General features: G+C 35.9%; 1 protein-coding gene across 1 annotated transcript in view; it reads left to right on the top strand.

Annotated features, from left to right (window-relative positions):
* The window catches only part of CHORDC1 (cysteine and histidine rich domain containing 1), a 34101-nt gene extending 26387 nt beyond the window's left edge, over positions 1 to 7714 (top strand). The window contains exons 9-11 of the mRNA XM_036744971.1: positions 2469 to 2588; positions 3177 to 3239; positions 3537 to 7714. Coding sequence (XP_036600866.1) covers positions 2469 to 2588; positions 3177 to 3239; positions 3537 to 3683 — 330 coding nt within the window. The 3' untranslated portion in view covers positions 3684 to 7714. The remainder of the gene's footprint in view (positions 1 to 2468; positions 2589 to 3176; positions 3240 to 3536) is intronic.
* Positions 7715 to 17283: the final 9569 nt, after the last annotated feature.

The raw sequence follows: 17283 nt of genomic DNA on the forward strand, positions 1-17283 counted from the left end.
TGAGGCACAAAGAATTTAAGTGACTCACACATAATTGCAGCAATGGGTAAGAGATTCCACTCAACTGAGATCTTGATCCACTACCACAGATTGTTTGCTTCCTTCTCATGTTATTTCTTATTTCAAAATAATAAAACATTAAATTTAGATACCATGGTTCAGCCATGCCCAAGAGGTGCGGATCCACTTTGTTTCTAGTTCTTGCTACCACAAAAAGTCTTTCTATAAATATCTTTGTGTATGCTAGACTTTTGTTTCTACCTCTGACCTCCTTGGTCAAAGTAATAACATTGGTACAGGAATGAGATCAAAGACATGGATAGTTGAATCATTTTTATTTTAGGTATAAATTTTTTCCCAAATTGAGAGTAACCTATGTAGTGGCAAAAAGAGTAAAACCAGAAAGCTAATTTTGAAAATGACAGCTCCAGTGTCATGGAATAATTTTGCATAAATCATTTGCTACAAAGAAATTTCTCAAGAGAAAAATAAGTCAGGCCATTCAAATGCTTTCTCCGAAACATTCCACCTTCCCCAAATCTTTCTAAATTCTCAGGAAGTATTCAGAGTTACTGAATGGTTAATATTTTTATATTTGCAATATTCATTTTAGGTTACATTAATTGCAAGATAGAGTCTTTTTTTATGTGTTATCTGCACTTTAAAACATAAGTTCACCTTGTTTAACCAACAGTTATTATTGAAGTTTGTGGTAGGTATGGCTTTGCTCGATATCTTGTTTTCAGTGCTGATGCTTTGGTCAGAAATAAGGCTTCCACCTACATTTCAAATGGACAGCTAGTTAAGTACTTTCTTCACAACCATCCTCTGAAATGCAAGCAGTGTAATTATCCTTGTTTTACAGATTAGAAAACTTAGGCTCACTGGAACTTATTTATGATAACACAGCTAGTAAGTACATTTAACCCAGGTCTTTTAACAAGTCTCCTGGCTCTTTGTACATGACAATGTCTTTTTTCTTGTGCAAAAATATGACATACTTTATATGATATGTTTTTCAAGAATAAATACTTTGTGGCAAAACTGAGTACTGTATTTTCTAAAGGCTAAAATAAAAACTGAGCAAGTAATGTTACATTTTTACCTAATGTATTTAGTCATTTATTAAAATATACACATTATATTCCCAAGGCAAATGGCATTTTTAGATTTAAATGTATAATTTGTAAACTTACATAAGGATGTTTTCCTAGAGGAAACTTTGAAATACACCTTTAAAATGTTTCTGGAAGCATAGTCTTAAGTTAATGCACTTTATCTAAAAAGAGAAGGTATTGAGGGAATAAACATTTATTTAGCACCTACTATGTGCTAGGCACTCTGCTAAGCTCTTTTTACAAATACCATTTCATATTATCTTCATAATAACTCTTGAGAGGTAGATTCTGTTATCTCCATTTTACGGGAACTGAGGCAAGCAGAGGTTAAGTGACTTGTCCAGGGGTCACACAGCTAGTAAGTGTCTGAGGCCAAATTAAAAAGCTATTATATGAAGGTGACCCTGGGTTCTGGAAAACTGTTATAGCAGAAAGAATATGAGTCCTTCCCAATTCTACTAAACTGGAAAGATTTTGAGTATGGGCATGATGTTGGACTTTTATGTGTTAGGATTAGCATAGTTAGTATAGGCCATCACCAGATTGACCATAATGCTGAATTTTGGGGGCCATAGCAGCTCTTAAAGAACATCTAGTAAGTTGGGATTTCTACTAGTTGAGGAGTGCTTATACTGATGGAAATTTTGGATCCTTGAATTTTAATAAAAATGTAATTTTTAAAAATCACCCTTTGAATTTCCCTTCCCTCACCGCTTTCATTTTTTATAAAATGTATAATGCAAAGATTTCTAAGTAATCTTAGTAATTCACATAAACACACATGACACTAAAAAGATATTCAAGTTTATTCTACAATAATGACTTTGTTCTTTTAAATTTCACCCCCCAAAATTTCTATTCCCTTGGTTGGTGAGTTGTAATTTATGTAAATTTGGGGAAAAGACAGAAAGTAGAATTCCAAAATTATGTTTTAATTTTATAAAGTAATTTTTTGGTTAATTCTAGGTTTCACTAGGAAAGCATTATTTTAATTTGATTAATTTTTTGGAACCACTTTAAACATATCCTATTAGAGTACTATTTAATTTACATCAAATAAAATATACATTTTCTTTTGATGACAAGATTGCAAAAATTTAATTCCCAGATCATAATTTGTTGTATCTAAAAAGTTTTTTATTTTCCCCTCCATACTGTGAAAAAAATCATTTGTAGTTTGTATGTACCATGGTCATCATAAATAAAGCATTAAATTGACGGTTGCATGTGGTATGCTGTCAAGGTGTTCCATAAAAAAAAAAAACACACTCACCTAAACTAGATAGAGCCTTGCCTTCTGGAGTTTGAAAATTTCAGAGTTTCTAAATTTTTTTAATGTATCTTTTACAGGGGAAAAAAGTTGTTCCATGTAGGCATGACTGGCATCAGACAGGAGGTCAAGTCACCATCTCAGTATATGCTAAAAATTCACTTCCAGAGCTTAGTCATGTAAAGGCAAATAGCACACTGGTGAGTATGCTAATGTGTTTTGGCAAATATCATATTTTGCTCTTACTGTCTTTGTATTTTGTAACAAAACAAAATTTATTTTTTATTTTAGAGTGAATTTGGAATCTAAAAAGATAAGAGAAATAAAATTGACCTGAACTTTTGTCCCCAACAATATGAGAAAAATTAAAAGTAAACTATGATTTATATTTTGAATCTTTGATGTGATGTATTTGAAAAATTGTTTAAAAATTTTGCAGACTCAATTTTACATTTGAATCTGCTAAAAAAAATTTCTAAAATAGTTAAGATTGTTCTGATTACCTTATTCATTTGTATAGGATCTTTTATCAAGTACAATGATACTTACTTGATATTCTGCAATTCACTTAAAATGCTCCTTATGTTTTCTGCTAATGGTTTTTTAAACCAGAAATTAGACAATAATATTTTCCTAAAATGGATTGGCTTTGAATAGTGTTCTTCTAAGTGGCTTCAGTTCTCTTAGTTTTGGGAAATCACAGATAATTTCATAAGTTTAGTTTTTTGTTTTTTGTTTTTTTTATAGTAGAAATTATTCAGTTTTGATATTTTCCTACTTTGTTTCAGTTAAATATCCATATTGTATTTGAAGGAGAAAAGGAATTTCATCAAAATGTCAAATTATGGGGAGTAAGTATCCATTTTTCAGATTTTTTTTTTGCCAACTCAAAATTTATAGTCCTGAAGTAAAAGACTTGCTTAAGTAGAACTCTGCATAAGATAGTCTTCATCTTATTTGAGTAATTAAAAGTTTTTTCTTCTGTTCCATTGTTATATGTTAAAAGGTAGAATGTACAATTCAAGGTGGAATGTGACAGACTTAAGAAGTTTGGATTTTCAACATAAATTGGAAATAAAATCTTTACCTTGACTACTTTTTTTAGAATTTCAAAAACTACTCCATGTTACTTTTTTTGTTTGTTTCAGGTAATTGATGTGAAGAGGAGTTATGTAAATATGACAGCCACAAAGATTGAGATCACAATGAGAAAAGCTGAACCTATGCAGTGGGCAAGGCTTGAACTACCTTCACCCAAAATACAAGATGAAAAAAAAGAAGATATAGCAGATTGAGAGCAAGGTGGGGGGCGGGGGGAGGGAATGGGATGTTAGTTATTACCTGTTCTGAGGTTCCTAATACTATGTGGTGAAGTGGTGACTTGTTATTGTAATCATATACACACATAGATACATGTATGTATGCACATACATGTTATTAATATGGCATTCCATACCTAGTCAAAAATAGATTCCTAGAAACCAAAATCTTTTCTTTTCCCATATTCCTTTGAACTAATAATGGGAGTGTTCTTACTACCTAAATATTGAACTTATTAAATTCCTGAGTCAGAAAAAGAAAGATCTCTCCCCTTAATATCATTCAGTACTTCTCAGTATCATAGTTGTGTTAATGGGAGAAACAGGAAGGGGGCATTTCATGTGTTTCTTTTATTCATGTTGCTATAGTACTGTGAAATACAGAGCTTTTATTCAATTCTTCTAGATGTTTGGGTTCCATAGTTGTAGATGAGGGGAGGGGCTGTAAGCAGCAGAAATTTTTTTTTCCATTTTAAGTTACCTGAATCACATACCACATGGTATAAGTAAGTTAGACCATTAAAATAGGATGGACATTTTTTTTCTAGGAGAATATTCTTAGAGGTGATGAGAATAGTAATAAAAAGGGAATTTGTATGTTGTTTAATTTGTCAAAAAAAAAAATTGCAGCTAGCTTCCGTGGAGGGGAAAGGGTTAACATACAGAATTTGAAATTATCAATTTGGTCCTGATTTACTACTTCATATAAAAATTATGTTAAATAACTCTTGTGTGATTATTTAAAGATCTAAAGACTTTGTAACTTTTGTGTGCGTTATACCTACCGCTATTGACTCATTTACACCATATGAGTTTACCACCCAGACTGGTGAATTGTACTGGATACTATTTTGAAAGATTTGGGAATTTTTAGCCTAGAAAAGAGAGGACTATTCATGTAGAAGGCAGCAACTGTGACTCCAGAGGGCAGAACATGGAACCATAGGTTCTTGCAGTAGGCAGATCTGCTTAAGATAAAAAAAATTACTGATGGAGTTTATTCAAAAATGAAATGGACTGCCTCATGAGATGTAATGATTTTTATGATAATTGCAAGTGTTCACAGTAGATGACTCAGATGTTCTGGAGGGAATTTATTTCAGCATATTAAATGGTTGGATTAGACTATGACCTCTATAAGGTCCCTTTCATCTCTGAAATTGTGTAAGAGTATGAATCCACTAATTAAAACACTGAAAATATTGGCATTAGTTCAATACAAAGTGAGAATAGACTTGATGTTAATAATAATTATCTAAACTTTTAGGCATACTGTTTTAATCTGGTAAAAAAAAAAACTGCTGTAGGCAGACAACTAATCAAATACAGAAATTTATATTTCCTTTATAATTTTTTTTCTACTATTTTAATAAAAATGACATGTTTTAATATCTTTTTTGTTTACACTTCATGAAGACTTAAGCAGCAAGTTTGTATATGTTTATTTGTCAAAGGGGATTTTAAATGCTAATTAAGTATCCATTAAATAACATTTTCCATCATGGTGTTATGCAAGTATATTTGGGAAAAATTTTAACAGACTATTACTAAGTCTCACTCTGGTAGACTTGAAAATTTGGGGTTGAATACTTAAGTTACAAATGCTAAAATTAGGTCATTACCATAAATCTTTAGATTCTATGTTGCTAATATCTTTTATCATAGTACAGTTTAGAAAAAAAATTTAGGAAATATGTGAGTATTTAACATGTCTTGGAGTAATCAGTGATATTTATAGGCATATCCCACAAAGCAGGGCCTTGACTGACATTTTTGCAATCAAAGCCATTGTAACTTGTCCAAAAAGTAAATTAGATAGTTGGTAACAATTTGAGTTATTGCTTGAGCCCTAATTGCCACATAACTTGCTGTGTACATTGACATATGATCCTGTAGAACTGACTGATCCCTGTAAAGTCATTCCACTTTGATACATCATGTTTTCAAAGAATTAGTCAACAATATTTAGGTAGGTTATGCCTATGTTGTACTTTTCCTTTACCATGAACAATGCTAAAATTTCAGTAAGAAATAAAGGTAAGATCATATGCATAAGGTTTTTGTAGCATCAGTGATGGGTGCATATACATGTTCACAGAATGGTATATTTAAGTTGATAAAATATAGATTTAAGAATCTGCCAAGCTACAAATGTTTTGTTATCGACTGTTATCATCACAGATCATAGTAGTAGCAGCAAACATATGGCCTATTGGGTTGTGTTTTACAGTTTGTTTTTTTTTCAGTTACCCATACCTTAGTTTCTTTATGGTTTGGATTCTTCTAATCTTTAATTCTGAAATCTTTCTCCACTGGGTATAGAATTATAAGACCATCAGTAAATCAAAAAATTAGTATGATATAACCATGCTGCAAATGAATTTTTCAAGGTAATATTTTGTTAAAATCTGGCTTTACTGATGCTGTTTTCCCTAGAAATTGCATTTTGATGGATATTAATTCATAAATTTGCACAAAGGTGCAATAGTTGAAATTCCTAGGGTGTGGGTAGTTGTAAAGGAGCCAGTCTTACTGAATTATAACTATACATTTGTGTATTCTACAATCATTTCCTGTTACTGATCCCAGACACAAAAGTCAAAATATTGCTTTCTATTCTTTGAGTAATAAATTGTAGAATATAGAAAGTTACACTAGGTAAGTTTGTTGTATAAAGAAATAATCTTCCCTTCATTGACCCCAGCCATTATTCTAAATTTTGGGGCGGGGGGGTCCCTGGGTTTCATCCCTGCTCTGACCCTGCCATCCATGCCACCCCAAAAGGAAATACAAAATTTTACTAACTTCCTAGGTTTAGATTGTACCTCATCTTTATTTAGCCTATTTTATACTGTATTGATCACAGTAACAGTCTCAAACAGAACAAAGAATACATTTAACTTCAGCCTAGTTTTGTGACTTTATCTAGAATCATTAGCCAAACTCAGTATTTTATGGTAAATGACTAGACATTTAACTTTCTGCTCTTCACTTCTTGTGGCTTAAGAAGAAATAAGACTTTCCTTAGAAACTTGATTTCTTTGACATCTTTGATGAAACTTTCAAATGGAGAGTTCCCCTGTGAGAGTTCAGTTAAAGGAAGTTTTATCTGGATGGTTCCTTTTTCTGTAATGAATTTGTAAATATTTGTAAAAAAATGTAAACCAAAATAAACCTATTATAATAATGGCCATTAATTCAATCATGTGATTTTGTCAGTCCTATCTTGTTACTGTTGAGCAACCTGTTTACTTAGCTTGTTCATATTTGTTATATTTTTATAGTGGCATAGAGCTGTAATACTGTTTCAGTATTTATATATTGTGTCTGAGATTTTAATTCCCTATTTTGGCTATAAACCTGTTTTGTTTTAGAGATTTGTTTAGGGGAAATTCAGTATTCAGGCCCAATATTTTTTTTTCCTCTGAAGTAAATGTTTTCTGTGGTCTCTTACCAGTTGGAAGACAAGTAACTTTATTTTATTGTAGTAATAGTTACTCTAATATTCTATAGTTTGCTATTTAAAAATCTTTTAACTTTTTACCTTTGGATTTAGGGCATTTGCATTATCAAGTCACCATTTCAACATTTTCTTGGTTTTATTACAAAATGTAAGTCAGTTGGCACAATACTGCAATTCCTGTATCCATAGCCTGGACTAGTAAACGCTATAATGGTTAAGTATAATTTCTTCCCCCTACCTCCCACCCAAAGATCATTTTGAGTGAAATTGCGTCTGCTTTTTGAAGTTAATATTTGTGAGTGTCTGGACCAATGCGCCATCATCTATAACAACAGCCTTTTCAATTACTGGTCTTTTCATTTTTTTTTTAAATGCATGGTTGTCTAATTCTCTGCATGGGGGGGGTGAGGTTCATGAAATATTTCTTTAAGAATGTTTTCTAAAGAATAAGTTATTTGCTTGTTAATTTTTAGGTTCTTACTTTAAACAATCACCATCTTTATTGTCTGTGTTGAAGCAGTATAATAAAAAATTGTGCTCCTGATTCATGGTATTTCTCCAGTCATTACAATAGAATTATTTTAGTAGACTGACCCTCAAAGGGGCAGCATAACATGGCAGAGAGCCTTGGGTTTAAGTCACACTAATGAAACATGCTGGATGTATGACCCTGGGCAAGTCACAGTGTTTCAGTACCGTAGGCAGCTTTGAAAGTGGAAGGTACAGACCTGTATTGGGTACAGGGAGAAACCATAGGCTTGGCCCTTACTCCCTTTCCTTTGACTCTCCTATGGGATACTGGTGAGAGTTGGGCCCAGATAGAATCTGTTCAGATCTACAACCACTCAAAAGAATTTGGCCTAATCACACAGAAGGTTTACTGCCCAGACTAAAAGCGAAATAGGCTGCCCTAAGCACTAATGAGTCCTTGTGGAAGTCTTCAGGCAGAGCCAGGTTGTTGTGATTATTCATTTTCAATAGTTGCTCAGGCCCCTTCCAGCTCTAAAATTCTGTCATTGTTCGATAGAATGAGCTCATCCATCACCACAATAATGTGTGCTGCATTGAATTAAATTTGAATTTGGCATACCAGTAAGCAATGATTGGTCTGTATATAACCATATAAGAGGACAAATTAGATTAGAGAGAAATCTGCAGCATTTTACTCTGGAGAGTTTTATGGACAGGTGATAGCTATCTTCACATATGTGAGAGACTTTCACATTGAAGAAGCAGAGTGTTATGTGGTGGTTCCAGAAAGGAGAACTGCAAGCAACATGTAGAAGCTAGAGGAAGACATGTCGGTTCAACATAAGGGTGAACTTTCTAACTGTCCCAAGGAGGATGCCTTTAAAGTGAAATATGTTTTACAATAAATTTGAAATTTCTATGTTTAAAGAACCCCACAGAGACCATGCCCTAATAATGATTTGATTTAATTTCAATCATTTAATACATGACTGATTTCATAGGGAAGGGAGGGTGGATGTTAATGTAAATTGTTCCATAATATTATTTCTAAATTAAAAAAAAACTTTGAATTCACGATGACTTCCCACCCCCACCTCCATTCTTAAACCCTCCCAGGAAACAATGGTTGGTCGATGGTTGTCCTTTGTTCTTGAAGAGAACCAAAATGATAAAATTTTGGGATCAAGGTGTGTCAGACTGGCTGATCAGACCAATATGAGCTCTGAAGGCACCAATTAAGCATAAATAGTCCATATGAACATGTTTCTTTTGATTAACTATAATTCTGCTTTGCTTATAGAGCACAGCACTTTGTCAATGCGGGCAAAACTGTGCCAATATCTCCAGTGTCTCACAATCAAAGTTCTTCAGAGAGACCCTGAGAGTGTCCTTGTATTGCCTCTTCTGATCATGTGAGCACTCGCCTTGTGTGAGTTCTCTGTGAAATAGTCTTTTAGGCAAATGTACACTTAGCATTCTAACATTATGGCCAGCCCATCAGAGTTGCACTCTATACAGTACAGTTTAAATGCTTGGCAGTTTAGTTCAAGAAAGGATCTCAGTGTCTCATACCTTATCCTGCCAGCTGATCTTCAGATTCTTCCTAAGACAATTCAAATGGAAGCGATTCAGTTTTCTGGCACAGGTAGGTTTGTCCAGGTTTCACAGACATACAACAATGAGGTCAGCACAATAGCTCTTCAGTTTGGTAGGCAGCCTAATACCTATTCTCTCCCACAGTTTCCTTCAAAGCCTCCGAAACACTGAGCTAGCTCTGGCAATGAGTGCATCAACCTCATCTATATGTACATCCCTGGAAAGTATATTGCCAAGGTAAATGAGCTTATCCACATCCTTCAAAATCTCTCCATTGACTGTAACCACATAAAACTACATAAATATTAACTGATTTTGTGTGTCCAGGCACTCTGCTGAGGACTGCTATAAATACAAACAAGCAAGACAGTCCCTGCCCTCAAGGAACTTACATTCTAATGGAAGGAGGGGGAAAGAGGCAGCATGGTGTAATAAAAGCATGATAGTAGTTGACATACAATACTTTAAAGTTTACAAAGTGTATTATCTCATCTGAACCTCACAACAATCCTGTGAGTAGCATACTCCATGCCACAGGTATTGTCTAAATTTTATAGATGAGGAAACTGAGGCTTGGGTTAAGAAGCATATCCATAATCACACAATAAATATCAGAGACAATATTTGGATCCACCTCCCTTGGCTCCAAGTCTAGCATTCTTTGCACTATATCCTGCTACCTCTCCATCAGACATCAAATACCTTATACGTATGTATGTATGTGTGTGCATGTATACATATATACACGTATAAAATTAAGATTATGTATTTAGAAATAAGTATGTATACATGAATGTATACAATGCACTGTGTATATATGTACCTGTGTATATGCACTGTACATGGGCATCTATAAATAGATGCACATATACATATACCTATCTAATAGATTAACATGCTGTGATTAATACTTTAAAAAGATTCTTTGTTATGTGTTCTAAGTTATCTACTCTATTATCTCCTTTATTTCTTCACTGAGACTTCATTTCTGACCTAATTTCAATTGTATTATCTTCTTTTAAAAGTTTTTTATTTTTGAATCATACTGGGGTTTTTTTTTATTGTTTTGTCAATTTTTGCTGTAGTTCTATGATTTTTGGCAAATCCACAGAATGCCTTTTCCCCCCTCTTTTTCACAGGGTGCATTTGGTCCACTTTGCTTCAAAGTATAGTACTCCATTGTGTTGTGGTCTTTTACAGTACTTACTCAGTTTTCTTTTTTGTCTTTAGTTTTACCATTGGTTTTTATCTGCTTGGTAGCTAAGCTTATGCCCATAGTTTCTCACTTATCTTTTTGTCTTTCTACTTTTTTCTCTTATTCCCAGGAATCTGTAGCAGACTTTCCTCCACACTGGGCTATATCTTTTCTAATACATATATGGTTTTGGTACAGAGCTCCAAGCCAGAATAGCCTAAGCAGGGATGTGCTAGCAAATATTTAACAACCAGCTCTATGAAAAAAAAGTACAGAAGACACTTTTACATGTAAACTGCATTGTTAACATTCTTTCCATCATTTTCTTTGAAAATTTAACAATTGGCTCTCTTGAAAGCTGGTTCTAGCTAGCTCCAGCACACTCCCAAGTCTCCTCGAACTTAGAAGACCCACTGGGTCCCAGCCCTGGGCAAACCTTTCCAGGAAAAGGCTAACTTTAGAAAGATTTCTGGGCTTCCTTTCTTTAAGCACAGAGAAGCCTCTTGCACTCTGGCCAACTGCATGCTATTCTCCTCCTACCCCTAACACTACCCCAACTTCCTCATGGTCACATACAGTCCCTTTCTATTGAATGACTGGTCAAGACCAATGCTTTCCACTCAGGTGTGAGGATTTCAGACTGTCACAAAGGACAATAGGTAGAAACCAGGAGAACTACTGCTTAAAGCAAAGGCCTTTCAGGTTGTTTGTGCAGGCCTGAGAGGACTAGGGGTTCTCAGGGACAGGGAGGGTGCTAGGAAGTTTAACTCTTCCCCTATTGCTTCAGAGGATTTTACCTTGTGTGGAGGCATTTTGTCTTCTACCCTTGTAGATGCAGCTTTATTCTAGATTTTTTCACTTTTCTTATTTTGAGACTTTTTGTGGTAAAGAGGTTAAACCAACTTAAACCAGCTCTACTACTTTGCCACTGCTCTTGAGGCAGCTAGGTGGTGCAGTGCATAGAGCACCAGACTTAGAGTCAGGAAGACTTCAGTTCAAACCCAGCCTCAGATGCTTACTAGTTGTGTGACCCTAGCCAAGTCACCACTGTTTGTCTCAGTTTCCCCACCTGTAAAATGTGAATAATAAGAGTACCTACCTCCCAGAGGTATTGTGAGGATCAAAGAAGGTAATAATTGCAAAGTGCCTGGCACACATAGTAAGCACTGTATAAAAGTTTTTACTGTTATTATCCTTGAATATATTCATGAGGATTGGGTCAAGAATAGAAGCATAAATATAAGCCTTCTGAGTAATCAGTTTTCGACCTCTTTAACTTCTTATTCTATAGTTTTCATCATTTTCACCTATGCCTAACTTTTCAATGAAGTCATTATATTACATATCCCTTGTGTCAGTCTCCATTCTGGCATGAAAGCCAGATATGTTCTGGAGACTTCTGATTTTTTTTGGCTCACAGCTACATCTAAATGTGTCCCCAAAACTTTAGTAGCTGACACTTCGCCAAACGTGAGATAAACCGTTCCCCTTATGAGCACTTGGTATCACAAGGCTTCAAATAATAGGATTTTTATTTACACCATAAGAACCCCACAAATACGACTGAAGAATTCATGGTGAATCAAGAGATGAGCTGCCTTCCAGGGGGCCACTCCTTCCCAAAGACCTGTAAATTTACAGTCTTGTACATCGCTTACAATACTGCACTGAGTGATGCCAAACAAGAGGAAATGAGGAACTTTCTTTTATTTTCTATGGGCCATTGCTCCACTACTCCTGTCCTAGGCTCTTGGGCAGTGTTGTGGGTCTTTTCACTGATACTCAAGTCAAGTATTATGGTATTTCTTGGGGCTGCTGTTGCTCAGTTTGTCTCAAAATTGCTGTTGCCTGCTATTTAGATCTATCCAGAAGATGGTGCTAGTTGCCTTCTCTAAAGCAACTGGCCCATGAAGTGATTACCCTAGAGCTCTGGCTGACCACACTCGTGTCCTGCTCTTTAATACACCTCAGAATGCTTCTACTCTGTTATTATTGGTGGTGGTTGTCCTTCGTTCTTGACAAGGTCTGATGACATCATGAGGATGATGTTCTGAGTTGCCCTTGAATTGGATTTAAGTGATTTAAACCTTTTGTCTTATAGCTTGATCCAATAGCTTTACCTTTACCTAAGGATATGTTTCAGTGACTGTTGGAAAACTTTTAACTGCTCAAATGGGTCTATTTTCTACTAAACTACAATTCACTGTAGCTCTACCTCATTCTCTCATGCCAGATAGTGAATGGGGCATCTCCCCGTACAAATGGCCTTTTACACTGAGGGTAATACTCTTGCTCTCTGTTTTTACTTTTCTAGGACAGATGAGGTGAGTTATGCAAATCATACATTGCTATATAAAGTTCTACAAAGGGCAGTTAGGGGAAGTACAGAAGTCATTGTTCCTGTCATCTATTCCTGTGCCTGTGACTCTATTTAATTTGCAAAATCTAGTTGTTATTCTTAAAAGTTTCTTACCCCCTCCTCCTGGCTTTCCACTTAAATGTTTTATTTCTTAAACTGCAGTATTCTTAAATTTGCTTATGTTCACCATGAATGCTACAAGAGAAGCAAATAAGTAGTTCATGAAATAATTTTCTTCCTCCCTTTGGTTACATGATAATGCCATGACTGCCAACTTCCTTATTCTCCAAGAGCATGTGAGTCACTCTATAACTTCTTTTTGTAGTCTGGTTTCATTTATGGTAAAAGAATGTTCCTCTGCATATAGCTAAGTTTTTCCAACAGAGTGTACACTTGTTAATCATTTCATAAAGATTGTACATTGAGAGTACCAAATGGTTAATATCCTTGGACTAAGAACTCTGGGATTCTTAGCACTCTCTCTCTCTCTCTCTCTCTTCTCCCCTCTTCCCGGCCCTGCCCCCCCACCCCCCAATTACTGTCACTTAGGAAAAAGAAACCAAAGACGACGGTTCACGGCTTTCTTCTTTTATCTGTTGTTATAGTAAAAAAAAAATATGTAGAGCACAAAGAGGCCAAGCCAACCTTCTGTTGATGAGCCTGTCAGTAACTGTGCTGGTCCTCTGAAAAATAGGTACAATCTGACATTGTACTAGTATGCAAACCTTTTACAATTTGGTAGAACCTACCAGAATTTGATCTCTGTATTGTAGCCTTTGAAGATACCATGACGAGGTGTCAGTGTAAGACTTTACTATCTGGATTATGATTGTTTTCATTGGAGGCTAGAAATTTATGAGGGGTATTGAGAACTGACAGAGGCAAAAAGAGGCCTGATGGCATTTTTAAAAATCACAAGCCCACCTCAGGATTACAGACATTTTATTCAAGGACAGTGTGAAGCAGCCAGGAGTGGGTGGTAGTCTCACTGGCATAAAAAAAATATCAAGAGAACAACGAGAGGAAACAGCTAGCATAGAATTAATTAAGGGAGGAAGGAGTCTAAAGATATCACAGGGTCTCATCTCTCTAGTTCCCTGCACATGAATGTAAATTGTCTAGATTGCTTCTTTGTAAAAAATGGGGTAACCCTTTGGTTAGAGGAAAACACATTAGACAAATTAGGTATAGGGTGAAGACTTTGAAAATATTATTTCTAATAATTCCTAGTTAGGAATTCTAAACACCTGGGTGATTATACAAAATGTTAGCACTGGAGCTACCTTTTGGACACTGTGCTGCCCTAGGTATACAAATGTAAGACTCTAATGACCTTTGAATGTGCTTTGAGTTTCTCTAGTAATTAGCGGAGATGGATTTTCTCTTAGCCATCTATACTTTTACCCATCCCTCTTTACAGTGAATGCTAAAAATTCAGAAACAATTGACCTTAGGCTGGGATATGGCTGTGAGAAATGGTAAGGGTAACAAACCATAAACGGGTTGGGATCCATGGCCAAGCCAGCACAGGAAAGCTAGGCTTCATAAATACTTCTTTCTGTGAAATGGATCCAACCTCATTGGTTTTGTTCTCTGATAGAAGGAATGGGAAGAGTTCTAGAAAATTTTGCTGCATCTCTACATGATTTCACCAGCCTGGATGATTGGAAGCCCATGTTCTGGTGCACAGAATATAAATCTCTATAATGACAATGAAAGAAATAAGAGAGCAGATTTAAATACAGCTGCAGAGGGCACTAAACTCAACCTTGGCTTCACTTGCCTAGTCAATTTCATTTTCATTTCAAGGACATAAAATCCTCATTCAGTGAAAAGTTAAGCAAGAAGTTCCAGAGTGGTAAGAAAAAAGGCATAAAAAACTTTCTTAAAAAATGCTAACTCTTGGCTGTAATTGTATATCAAGTATGAATTAGCAACCTAATCAGTATAAAAAATGAGTCATAAATTATAAAGCACTTCTTCCCAGGAAAAAATGTCTAGTTTAGTTGGATAGTGCTGGCATTTCCTTATAGCTCTTATTCCTTTGGCAACATTACTTAATAACCCTTTCTGCCAGAAACTCAAAGGTCAATGTGGGCATTGTTTTATTCTAATTTCCCGAATAATCTTCTATCAGGACCATTTTTGAGAAGGGAGAGACAACCTTTCACAGAAGTATCAAAGTGAAAACTTAAAAAAAGAAAGATATAAAAATACTAAAACAGTGATTAAAAGAATCCATGGGAAACTAGTATGTTGGTAAACAAAATGGGCTTTTAGCACTCAGTTCAACCAAGTGCCCTTGAAGAGTTTGGCCTTTGTTTCCTTGATTAGATTGAGAGTCCTTGGTGTCCTCCTTGCCTCAGGGGAGGGCCTAGTTTACACATGAGTTGGAGTGCCGTGTTTAGGACATCAGAGGCTTTTAGACCACATGGGTTTAAGTCACCCCTTTGTGACGATTTTAGGTCACGTGGGTGAGTCGCATGTGTGACTCACCTTTGACCCTGAAAAAGATATAAAACCAGGGGTTGGCTTTCTCTTTTTCAGAACTCTTACCCACAGCCATGGTGGCGCGCGTGACTCTGGGCTAGCCCTTGTTATGAGCTCCTGGGCTGAACTTAGATGTTGGTAACTATTAATTGTATTTAGTCTGTCTGTCAATGTCTGTAATTTGTTTGTATTTTGCTCTGAAGCTCAGGGTGCTGGCTTTTTCCCCTGAACTAAGTGAATGGTATTTGTATGCTGAATTAAAGAAGGCTTGTTAACCCCTTAATGTTGCTTTCCTTAGTAAAGCAGATCAAAAGAACTTGGGCTTTGGCAGCATTCTTGTTGTTGGGCTTGTGTTGGTCTTTCACCCCCACAACAGCTGCTATCCAGATTGTTGAAACAACTAGGTGGCACAGTGGATAGAGCACCCAGCCTGGAGTCAGGAAGACTCCTCTTTCTGAGTTCAAATCCCATCTCAGACACTCATTAGCTGTGTGACCCTAGGCAAGTCATTTGACCCTGTTTGACTCAGTTGCCTCATCTGTAAAATGACCTGGAGGGGAAAACGGTAAACTATTCCAGTATCTTTGCCCAGAAAAGGGTCATGAAGAGTCAGACGCAACTGAAACAACCCAGCAATATTTATATGGTGCTTACTATGTGCCAGGCACTGTGCTAAGTGTTTACATTTATCTCATTTTGTCCTGCATTTTACAAATAAGGAAACTGAGGCAAACAGAGGCTGAGTCTGTACAAGGTGGGATTTAAACTCGGATTCTCCTGACTCCATGCCTGATGCTGTATCCGTGGTGCCAAATAGCTTCCTTTATAGTCTACAAATAAGTCTTTTTGCTTAATTTAATTTAGAGACTGAAATCCAGAAAGTGTGAATGAGTACACTAAAGTCATACTCAATGGAAAAGCACAGGCAAGAACTTCATTGACCTCTCTAGTCCAGTATTCTATCCATTCTCCTAAATTCCTATTGATCAAAGGAAGAGGACAGGGGGGAAAAGTCTTGAGCAACATTTCTTACTTCTATTGCTAAAATTGTAACCCTTGTGTAAACAAGTCAGGGGCAAAACTGTCTATTAACTGAATCCTTTAAACTGGCTTGATACCTTTGAGATTCTTAAAAACTTCCAAGAAGGACAAAAACCTTTTGCATCATAAGGCATACTATTTTACTTTCAGATCACTCCCATTGTTAAAAATTATCCTCATCACAACATTCACTTATTGTTACTAGTTCTACCCCTGGGAACTAAGTAAAATAAGTTTAATCTCTTTTCCATTAGCTAGCCCTTAAAATCCTAGAATTTTGTTTTGTTAAACATTCATACATATGATATCAGGCAGATCACTGTCACTAGGTCACAGAATATGTGGATCAGTACAAGAAGAATGGAAAGGGGAGGGGGGAGGGTTTGGATGGAAGTCATGAAGGGCTTCAAATGTCAGAGGATTTTATATTTGATCTTGGGGGTGATAGGAGGCCACTAGAGCTTACTGAGTAGAGGGCAGCATGGCCAATTCTGCACTTGCAGCAAATCTGTTTTACAGATGAGTTGAGGAGGATAAATTAGAGGGAGGAGAGACTTGTGGCAGGGCTTACAATAGTCCAGATGAGAGGTGATAAGAGCCTGCACTACGTTGGTGGAAGTGTTAGAGAAGAGCACAGGGTGTACAAGAAAGCGGTTACAAAGGTAAAATTGTAGGAATTGGTAAGAGTTTGGATTTGTGGGTGAGAGAGTTAAGAGGCAAGGATGAGGCCCAGTAACTTGGAAGATGGTGGTGCTATCAACACTAATAGGGAAGTTTAGAAAGGGGGAGGTTGGGGAGGAGGGGAGACAATGAGTTCAGTTTTGCACATGTTGTATTTAAGATATGTAAAGAACATCTAGCTCGAAACTCCCATAATATACTACTTACATTATTATGAATATACTACCTATGTTATTACATATATACGTATATGTGTATGTACATTACATATCTATATATA

The sequence above is a fragment of the Trichosurus vulpecula genome, chromosome 2 (genome assembly GCF_011100635.1).
Source record: "Trichosurus vulpecula isolate mTriVul1 chromosome 2, mTriVul1.pri, whole genome shotgun sequence".
In the NCBI taxonomy this organism is placed as follows: Eukaryota; Metazoa; Chordata; class Mammalia; order Diprotodontia; family Phalangeridae; genus Trichosurus; species Trichosurus vulpecula.